An 11183-nucleotide genomic window follows, 5' to 3' on the forward strand; every position below is an offset into this window, starting at 1 on the left:
TTTGGTATGGAGTCCTAATACTAAAACTAGGTGATAGAGACTCAATATTGTGATTTGGTGATCAAAGACTGAAATTAAAATTTTAATTCCGAGACACAAAATTTTAGTCCCTTCAATATCTCCAAAAAATAGGGATATAAGAGATTAAATTTTTTTAAGACTGGATCTAAAACTTTAATAACATTTTGTCCTTAAAATTTTCTCATTATATTTTTTATTTTTCAAGTTTATCCCTCTACAAACACATTAGGGTAAGGCTCTGACTAAGTTTTCTTTCTCCTTTGAAGATCGTGCTTCCCTCTCTAGAGATTCCACACAGCACTTTTCCAAGAGTGGAGCTAGGGGCATTATTACTGCCACTTGCTGAAAGGACTTGTTGTTAATGTTGTCGACATCGCTGCTAGGAGGAAGTTTTTTTATTCTTCAAAAATAATAAAGTACAAAATACAAACTAATTCGTTTTTCATCATCACCGTCATGAGAAAAGAGAGACAATATTCATTCAACAGAAACATGGTATACGTTTATATATCTGTATGTGTGACAGAATAAGACATAGAAAGAGACACAGAAAAAGAACCGTCGACCAATGCTTGCTAATCTCACGATGACGACCTCTACGGCAATGAAATGAAGTAGCTTCAAAAGCATGACCCATAGAATTTCCGGACGATCCATGCTCATTTGCAGTTCGAGCAAAGGAAAAAAAAGAGAATAGATGAAATATATATCAAAAAGAAATTAAGATTTTATTTTAAGATTGAATTATATTTAGAAATATTTTAATAACTTCAAATATTTCACTCTCTACTTTATCTTAAATAAAAAAATATCGAAACTAATTCAATTCAATACACTTTATATTAAATACAACATAAAAAATTTTTTTTCAATCTCTATCTCTTAGTCTTAATTTCTATTTCAAACACAGACTTAATTCTAATTCCGGATTATAAACATAAATTTTAGAATGAACTAATCTTAAATAACTAAAAATTAGTTCCAAATACTTTCTCTTATGTTTTTTTTACACGAGTGGAGTGTGAAATATGATCCAAAATTCCAAATGTTGTTATCCAAATTAAACCAATAAAATATTAAATTGTAGAATGTGAAATGTGAACTGATCTGTGTAGGGTGAGAGATGGCTACCTTGTCTCTGCAACTCCCTCTCTTCTTCTCTCTGCTGAGAAGAGCCTCGAAATCAGTGAAACGCTTCCATTGCCGCTCATCCTCAACTCAACCGTTAAGTTCAACCGCCCAATCACGCGTATGGCACCCTCTTCGGAAGAAAAAAGTTGTTATGAGAGTTGGTTATGTCGGCACCAATTACCGAGGTTAGTTAGTTAGTTACATTCCGATCTTATAAGCGCCAAAATATTTTGTAACTCTTTTGACAATTTACTCTTGTAACAATTATGCTTCTATATATACCTTTGTTTCTCATGCTCCTTTTAATTTATATATTTCAGGCCTACAAATGCAGCGAGATGAATGTTCACCACTATCAAGTATGATTCTTTTCACTTCTGAGCTATAATCATAATGTAACTGTATTTGTTGAGAAAAAAGGAAGAGAAAAGAAAAAGAATCCCAGTTCAGAATAGTTGCTCTTTGGAATGCCTATAACATGCTTGTAGAAATGCTGAAGCAGTTTGTGGGGCATGAAACTTACTTGGAAAAATGAATACTTTATAGGATTAGTACAAATTCTATATCTTTAATAAAAATAAAACTACATAATCATAGGAATTGATTGAGTGTAGATAAAGTATTCTGATTTGAACAATGTAGCCATTGAAAAGGAGCTGGAAACTGCTATATACAAGGCCGGTGGCATCCATGACAATAATTTCGGGAATCTGGAGAAGATTGCGTGGGCCAGAAGTAGCCGAACTGACAAAGGGGTAATTGGTGATCTTCGAGCTTTTTATTTATATTACTCATTTGCTCTCTACTCAGGATTCTTGGTGTGATGCTGCTAGGATGTGATTGGTTCTTGCTTTTTATTAGGTTCACTCTCTGGCAACAATGATATCCTTTAAAATGGAAATCCCAGAAAACCCTTGGGATGAAGATCCTTATGGTTTTTTCCTTGCAGATTATATTAACTATTATCTTCCTCGTGATATCAAAGTTTTTAGTATTTTGCCTGCGCAACGGTAAGACTTTAAACCAAGATCATTGATGTTCAATATTAACCTGAGTCGCTACTCCTCCTTTGTGCTGCTCTCTAATTATTTGTTTCGGTCTCTCGGAAATAGGAGTCTTGATCCGAGGGGGGACTGCATTTTGAGGAAGTATTCCTACCTCCTTCCTGCTGAAATTATCGGTATCGAAAGTCATTCTAGCAATGATGAAATTGATAACCACATATCAGAGTTCAATTATATTCTTAATGAATTCGAGGTGTGTTGTCTTCTAGTCTCCTTGCTGCCCTTTTTTATTTCATTGTAAAATCAATACTCCTTTTAGTTCATGTTTACTGTATTGTTCCGTTCATTATTTATGAAAGTTTTTCTGATACTAGTTAATTTATGAGGATTCATACATGTTCTTTCACATCATTTGTTGTTGTACCTAAATCTGAGTGGACTCAAAATTCAAAATAGTAACTAAGATGTGATCTCTTATCAATAATATGCTTTTTCATATCTATTTCTTTTCAAAAATAAATAAATAAATTACAGACCCAGCATGCTAGAATTTTTATGGTCAACATTCTTTCTCTGATGATGGTGGACCTAGTTAGGATGACTCTGTTATCCTTCATGATGATGTCAGTTACAAGCTATGGTTTCCTTCATAGGGGGAGCATCCTTTCCATAACTATACAGCTAGGTCCAAATACAGGAAAAAGTTCCCACATAGGCAATCATCGTCAACAAGTGCAAGTTTAACAGCTTCCGAGTCAGAAAATGAGGATATTGATGAGGAAGTCACTGGCATTATTGATAAGAGTAGAAATGGTCCACATGATCAACAGCCTCAATCAGTTATTCTTGCAAAATGGTTATATGAACCTGAGGAAGCAGATAGATTAAGTTCTTCCCATTTCAGAAAAGTTTTTCAGTGTTCTTGTGGCAAGCTAGAAAAATCGCTAGGATATAGTTACATCGAGATATCCATACAGGGAGAGTCCTTTATGTTGCATCAGGTAAATCTTTTCCCACACTATTATGTAAATTTTTCTTATCCTTGGAGATTTAGTGCTGGATTTCTTCAGATTTTCATAGTACAAAAACTTGAGGTGCATATGAGTATGCACATATTAAATAACATGCTGATATGCACATTTTCTTTAGAAAACTTTTAGGATTGATTTGATACATTATTATGTGAAATTGTAAATAAACTTCACATTAACAACAAATCATATATTACAATAAATGTAACTTTTAAGGATGTATTCTAAAAGTCAAACATTTTTAATGATATGTAATGTATGATTAAATAACTGCAAATAAATTTTATATTGAAAATGCATTGAAATTAAATCTGACTATTTATGAATCAGTTATATGTAAGAAAATTATCTCAATCAATACCCTAAACAACTGACTATAATACTTATTGTTCTAGACTTCTAGTTGAGTTTATTTCCTATCTGGAAATATCAATCACTTTATATTAATACTTTAATGTGCATGTTCATATTATGTAAGCTAGTGAATTTATGTACAATAACAATACCTTGGAATATACATTCTCTATCTATTTTCTTAGCAATGTCCTGTTTTAAGCAATGACTAGTTCAACCATCCAATCTAGAACTTTTTAATACTAACTATTTGCATTGTGATCTTGTTTCCTGCTTTGCTTGAGATGAATGATTTTGGTTGAATTTGTTGCTTTGCTTCACATGCATCATAATAAGAAAATTTATTATGTTTTGACCAGATAAGAAAAATGCTTGGGACAGCTGTGGCGGTAAAACGCATGTTACTCCCCAGAGACATTCTAATGCTTTCTCTCACAAAGTTCTCCCGGATTATTCTGCCGCTTGCACCATCAGAAGTTCTGATATTAAGGGGAAACAAATTCGCTATAAGAAAAAGACCAGGATACACAAGGCCTGAAATGATGAAATTAGTTCAATCAGAACAAATCGATAAGGCAGTTGAAGAATTCTATACATCAGTTATGTTACCTGAAGTCTCCAAATTTTTGGACCCATCAAAACCTCCTTGGAAAGAATGGGTTGAGTTATTGGATGCTAACACAGGCATACCGAACAATCAGTTGGACAACGTCAGGAATGGTTGGAAATCGTGGAAAGAAAAATTAGAAAGTAAAAGGTGATGAATGCTATTCTCCTGTTATCAGTTTTTTCTCATTTTTGGCATCTAACATGCCTCTTAGTTGAAGCTTCCATTGGCTAGCACTTTGATACAGCTGCACTAGATTTTTCAATGGTGATTTTTGCAACAATAACACAAGTGTACCTGTATGCAATGGACTGTGAAGTATAATAGAGTAGTAGAAGAGAATAAGGATAGAATAGGAAATTCAAAAGGAAAAGAGATAGAGTAGTTTGTTAAGGGTTTGTTATAACTGTTTTTGATATCAGCAGTTATGCTAGTTGGCTGTTGCCTCTTTTAGATATTTTCACATTTTCTATATATACAGAGGTGAACTTCAGTGTTGTATACATACGAGTGATATCCAAATACAGAAACATATGCATTCAGTCTTTTTCATTTTCTTTCTTCTTCTACTGTTCATTTTACTTTTCTTGATTTCTTGATCAACTTCTACAAATCCTTTCATGGTATCAAGAGCTTAAGCTTAAGATGTAAAGATCCATGGCTTCCTCTGCTACCAGCACACCTGAAGCTACCAACAATTCTAATACATCAAACACTACTTCCCTCAACAACCGTTTAATCCAATTGGGGACAAGCTCGGTGAAAACAACCGCCGGACATGGCAACAGCAATCCTTTGCTGCATTCATGGCCAAGATTTGGAGGATCATCTCTATTCTGATAAGGTTCCCTCACAGTTTGCTTCTGAACAAGATCGTCTCGCAGGTATTGAATTTTCCAAGTACAAACTATGGACACGAGAGGGTTACAATTTATTCTCTGGTTACTAGCCGCCATGGATCCTGTTTTCAAGAACAAGATGGTTGGTTGTAATTTCAGCCATGAAATTTGGATGAAGATTGAGGATTATTTCTCAAAATCAATAAAATGTAAAATCAAGCAACTCAAATCTCAATTGAAGTTTATCAAGAGGGTCTTTCAGCTTCAGAGTACATTTTCAAGGACAATGCTGGATCAAATAGCAATGTTGTGAAGAATTTGGCTTAAATGGATGGCCATTGAATAGTTGAATACCCATGAAAATGATTCCTCAGGAATCCATCAAGTGCCATATGACAACTTCATGGGCTAGTTAAAGAAACATCAATTCAGGTTCCACAAGCTGCTTCAATAATATCTTTTATTGGAGATGGGGGAGGCTTCTAGTTGCTTTCAGCCACAATGATAACACGGCACAATATCAATTCTGTATATGTATTTTTGTTCATGTATGTTTCTAAATATTTTGTCTTTGATTAGAGAGCTCAATTATTTTTAAGTAAATGACTAAATTTGATATAAATTCTGTATTTCTGTTGATGTATTCTCGTTTTGAATGGCTGCGTAAATGAAAAAATAGTTCATACTATTATCTTTTCTGTGTCAAAAAATATTTTAGTATATTTTGTTTTTATTGACAGTGAAAATAAATGGAATTTACTTTAATCCATTTTTGCTGGCTCAATATGCAAAAATGAGTAATATACGTAAATGCGTAATTTGTAAAGTAAAGTATTTATTTTATTAAATAGAAAAAAGCTTATACACAATGGATGATGATATGAATTATTAAATATAAAATAAATATTATAATATTATATTATTGTTGATAAAGGATAACACGACACAGTGAATTCAGTTTATAACTGTAAACAACAGTGTTGGAAGTTAGAAGATAGAGCTTGAGCTTTCAAGTCTTGAAGAGAAGTGAAGTGAAGTGATGATTTGGTATGGTGCGTGTTCGTATAATCTTGTTCCAACACGTGTCACTCTAACAGAGAACATGATACCAAGTTTTGCACAAATGGTGTCTTCTTCTTCTTCTTCTTCTTCTGTTCTAGTTCCACTATCCAAATTCAGCTGCTTTTGTTGTTCTTCCGCCGAAACTTCAACCATTTCCCTTCCAAAATGGGAACCTTTTCTCAAGAAAAAGGTTGTCATGAGAGTCGGTTATGTTGGCACTGATTATAGAGGTCAGTTCCTTTATCTTTTTTCTTATTTTCTCCAAATTTTTTTTAATAATTCTTTATTGAGGTTTATGTTATTTATTTAACAGGTTTGCAAATGCAACGAGATCAGCATGACTTATCAAGTAAGACCCCCTTTTGATTCTTCCTCCTCACAGTAGAAAACAATCATTGATTATGTGATTATTATTCTTAAAATGCATACATTTCTTTAAGGATAAATTAATTAAATTTGTATGCTTTTGTTCCTAATGTTCGTTATCTTCAAAAGTATTTCTAACATTTAACTTCCTGAATTTTGTTTCTAAAATATTTTCGATTCTGTCAAAATTAGCCTTGATATTAACTCCATCTAAGCCGTTAGGGACAAAATTAAAAATGTATAGGTGAACATTGACTCAAATTGAAAATGTTAGGGATGAAATTAAATAAACCAAAAATGTTATAACAAAATTGCATTAAAAAATCGTTAGGATATCTTTGAAGAAAATAGCAAACATTAAGTAAAAAAAAAAAAAAAAAAAAAAAAAAATACTTTACTCTCCACTAAGTTCCCAAGTATGAAGTATAAAATGAAAATGTAATCTTGTGAAAAATCAAAACTCAAACTAAAATTGGAAAAAAGGAAAGTGGAAGATATTACTTGATAAAAAAAAATTGTAAAATCACATTGGTTTGAATTAGGAGTGCAATTTTTCCTTTCTATAATGGATGAAAATAAAAATTAATGATCCCTAATGTTACATATTTGAATGAGATTTGATATTTTATTGACTAATATTATCTGGTCTTAAAACTCAGATGAAATTACCCTGTTTTCAATGCTAACCTCCAACTACTTGTATACACTAAAAACCAGTCTGGCCTCTATGAATGAGTTTCTTGCTAAGAAAATTCGAACATGATGTAGCGATCGAGAAAGAACTCGAAACTGCTATCTTCAAGGCCGGTGGCATCCGAGATAGTAATTTCGGAGACTTGGACAAAGTTAAATGGAGCCGAAGTAGCAGAACTGATAAAGGAGTAACCAACCTTCTTGTTACTTATAGTTGTACCTTTTCGCTTCACTATATGACTTGCTTGTTGTTACTTCATTTTTATGTATAGGTTCATTCTTTAGCAACAATGATATCCTTTAAGATGGAAATTCCGGATAGTGCATGGAAAGAAGACCATGATGGAATCTCCCTTGCGAACTGCATTAACTCTTACCTTCCTCCTACAATCCGAGTTTTCAGCATATTGCCTTCTAAAAAGTAAGATTATTAGTATCTTATTGTTTATGCAGTGTTCAATTTCTAAGTGTTCTGCATACTACAATAATAACTGAATTATTACAAGGACTTTGAAACTTCTGATGCAGCAAAGTAAAGAAAGAAATTAACAAATTGTGTTCATTTTGACCGGTGGCTACAATTTATAGTGACTAGGTGGCTATGATTTTTAAAGTAATTTAAACTATAAAAGTGTGCTGATATTTTTTAAAGGAATGTTATATACACCATTTTTTTAAAGTAACTTTGAAGTTTTGGCTTGTTTAAGGAGATTTGACCCCAGAAGAGAGTGCAATCTGCGGAAATATTCTTATCTCCTCCCTGCTGATATTATCGGGATCCAGAGCCATTTCAGTAAGGATGAAATTGATTCCCATATTTCGGAGTTCAATAGGATACTTAATGTTTTTGAGGTATAGCTTAATTCATCTTTATTGTACTTTTTTCGGCATGAAGTTCATCTGTGTTGTAAACTTGTAATATTGATGTTATTGTTTCAGGGAGAGCATCCTTTCCATAATTATACTATACGGTCTAAGTACAGGAAAACTTACCATAAAAGGCGAGCCGATGGAAAAGGTAGCGCGTCGAACAGAACAAGATTGTCTAGTTTGGAATCTGAGAGTGAGGAAAGTGAAGTTGATGATATTCTGAGTGGTAACACAACTAGTTTAAGCGACAAGGAACAGAGACACAAGTCTTCGGCGTCTAGTGAATCTAGCGGTTCGAGTGATCAACACTCACTAGTAGGCGTTCATGCACGATGGTTATATGAACCTGACGAGACAGATAGATTAAGCGGTTCTCATTTCAGAAAGATTTTCCGTTGCTCTTGTGGGAAGTTAGAAGCATCACTTGGATATAATTACGTTGAGCTCGATATATGGGGGGAGTCCTTCATGCTTCATCAAGTAAGTTGTTAATTCTGTTTTACTGGTAATAACTTTTGCACTTAATGAAAAATTCGGACTAAATTCCCATAGTAGTCCCTCATATTTATGATTTTCATCATTTTAGTCCTTTAGATTCGAAATTCATTGTAGTAGTTCTCGAGATTTAATTCCAGGCACCACATTGGTCCCTGAATGCTTTCTAACATTGAATCAAGGAACGAAATGCTGAATTAGCTCTGTTTTGCCACGTTAGACACATGGCTAAATAGCGTATTTTCGTTTTAGCCCTTAAATAAAGCAAAATAAGGTCATTTGGAGAATGAAAGGAGATATAATAATTTGCAAATCATATAAACTCTTCTCCTTTTTCTTGTTTTTGCCTTGTTTAAATACCAAAACGAAACGACGTTGTTTAGCCATATGTCCAGCGTGGCAAGTTAGAACCAATTCAGTACTTAGTTCGCTGAGATGTGAACACATGTTATATCAAACAGTTCAGTCAAATATGTTAAATTATCTAGATCTTAACTATCATCCTTGCTCTCTGAATGGATTGCCAGATACGCAAAATGGTTGGGACTGCTGTGGCAGTTAAGCGCAATTTAATCCCAAGAGACATCCTTTCTTTGTCACTCGTCAAGTTTTCGCGAATCGTCCTCCCCCTTGCCCCGCCAGAAGTTTTGATCTTGAAGGGAAATGCTTTCAGCATGAGAGCAAGTGCCGGCAGTTTAACAAGGCCTGAGATGGTGTCTATCGTCGAGTCAGAACAAATTCTGAAAGCAGTGGACGAGTTCTACGTGTCTGTTATGTTGCCTCAAGTTTCCAAGTTTCTAGATTCGTCAAAGCCTCCATGGAAGCTTTGGGTTGAGAAATTGGACAAGTATACAAGCATTCCAGAAACTCAATTGGATGAAGTTAGAAAGGCTTGGAGAACTTGGAAAGAAAACTTTAGAATAAAACTAGCATCGGATTCGGATCCAGATCAATAGGACATATATTCAACTTCGGTATGATTTTAATCTTGACATTCATACCACGATTTATCCGACATTTGCTACCTACTTCGCTGGTTTTCTAGTGGTTCCTTGATCGTGGCATCATTGGATGTTCATGTTATTTGCGTCTCATCTAATTGGTTTAATGGATGTTGTTGCAGGTAAAGCTGTCTAGGGAAGCTTTTGAATTAATAACTCACTCCAAATTGAAGTTGAGTGAGTTTGCACGATTTCATGATTGCATCACACATTACTTAGATAAATATTTATCCGACTATACTAATTACTAAGTCTATATTAAAATTAGTCATCAAAATTAACTATTAGTATAAAATACACATTGAAATATAAATAACATTGAAAATAAATTAAACAATATATATATATATATAAATATATTAATGACTAATTTTAGTGTACAAATAACATTTTTTATATTTATTTTATACTTTTTTGGTGTATTAGAATCCAAATTAAAGAAATGTTTCACAGTTTTAATTTGTTTCAAAGAAAAATAAAATTTTGATATTCGATTTTATTTTAGTACCTTTTAATTTTGATATTGGCTTCTCAACAGTATTTTTCAACTTTATTAAAGTTTGGTGTGTTTCATCATGATATATAGGTCACAAATTTAACCTTTAGATTTGTTAATTTTAATTTTAAAATTTTTAAATATGCAAATTTAATTTCCAGATTTATTAATTTTATTTTAAATTTTTAAATATTTAAATTTAATCCTTAAATTTGTTATTTTGGTATTTAAATTTTTTTAAATGTCTTCATCGGACTTTTTAATTTGTTTTACGGTAAAATAAAAAAAAAAATAAAACTCTACAACCAAGTAAAATACTTAACCAAATCCAATCAAATTGTTATAACTGTTTTTCACATCTTGCGCTTCTTTTTTTTCCTCTTCCTCCTCCTTCGTGTTCCTCCTCCTTCTTCCATTGATGTTGCAATTTCTTCTTCTCTTTCTTCTCTTTTTTCCTTATTTTTCTCTTTCGTTATCGTCGTCGTCACCACCACCACACTACCACTTCCATCTCCTCCTCCTTCTCTTCCTCCTCTCCTCTTTCTTTTCTTATTTCAATTTTTTCCATCTTCTCCTTCCTTTTCTTCCCCCTCCTCCATCATCATTATTATCACCATAGTTATCGTTGTCGTTATCGTTATTGTCGTCATTGTCGTCGTCGTCTTCTTATATGTATAATAATTCAAATCCAGAATGCACCGAAATTCCTTAATGATAACGACACACAAACAAATTTAGTTCAAAACAATTTCAGACCAAAAGTGCACTTTATTTAAATCTAAAGGATTTGGATCCTCTAAATTTTAAATTTTTAAAGTGTGATCTCTCACCATTTATTTCATAGGTGGGACCAAGAAAAAATATGATAGAGAAACCGTTCAAGGGTGAGAAATCACAATTTACCCTCTAAAGTAAAAATTCAAATTTAGAAAATCCAAATTCAAATTCAGAGTGCACCAAAATTAAACCAAGAATGCACCGGAATTACTTAATAATGATAACACACAAGTAAACTCAGTTCAAAACAATCACATACTAAGTGCACATTATTTGAATCCAGAATGCATCGAAATTACTTAATGATAACTCAAAAATCCTCTTCCTTCTTCTTCTTCTTCATTATCATCGTCTTCTTCTTTTCTTGTTCATCTTCTCCTTCTTGTTTTACCTTCTCATTATTCTTTTTGTTTTACTTTCTTAACAAAAATAAAAA

At 32.9% G+C, this 11183-nt stretch overlaps 2 protein-coding genes across 2 annotated transcripts; both read left to right on the forward strand.

Annotated features, from left to right (window-relative positions):
- The first annotated feature begins 850 nt into the window (after positions 1-850).
- Positions 851-5638, forward strand: LOC112737872 (putative tRNA pseudouridine synthase). The gene is made up of 8 exons (XM_025788014.3): positions 851-1337; positions 1473-1511; positions 1795-1907; positions 2014-2162; positions 2265-2409; positions 2810-3157; positions 3901-4298; positions 4780-5638. The coding sequence occupies exons 1-8, from the start codon at positions 1145-1147 to the stop codon at positions 4784-4786; spliced, it is 1392 nt and encodes a 463-aa protein (XP_025643799.1). The 5' UTR covers positions 851-1144; the 3' UTR covers positions 4787-5638.
- Positions 5639-5935: 297 nt separating this feature from the next.
- LOC112737878 (putative tRNA pseudouridine synthase) lies at positions 5936-9537 on the forward strand. The gene is made up of 7 exons (XM_025788027.2): positions 5936-6279; positions 6363-6398; positions 7184-7296; positions 7381-7529; positions 7816-7960; positions 8048-8458; positions 9001-9537. The coding sequence occupies exons 1-7, from the start codon at positions 6027-6029 to the stop codon at positions 9427-9429; spliced, it is 1536 nt and encodes a 511-aa protein (XP_025643812.1). The 5' UTR covers positions 5936-6026; the 3' UTR covers positions 9430-9537.
- The last annotated feature ends 1646 nt before the right edge of the window (positions 9538-11183 follow it).

The sequence above is a fragment of the Arachis hypogaea genome, chromosome 2 (assembly GCF_003086295.3).
Source record: "Arachis hypogaea cultivar Tifrunner chromosome 2, arahy.Tifrunner.gnm2.J5K5, whole genome shotgun sequence".
In the NCBI taxonomy this organism is placed as follows: domain Eukaryota; kingdom Viridiplantae; phylum Streptophyta; class Magnoliopsida; order Fabales; family Fabaceae; genus Arachis; species Arachis hypogaea.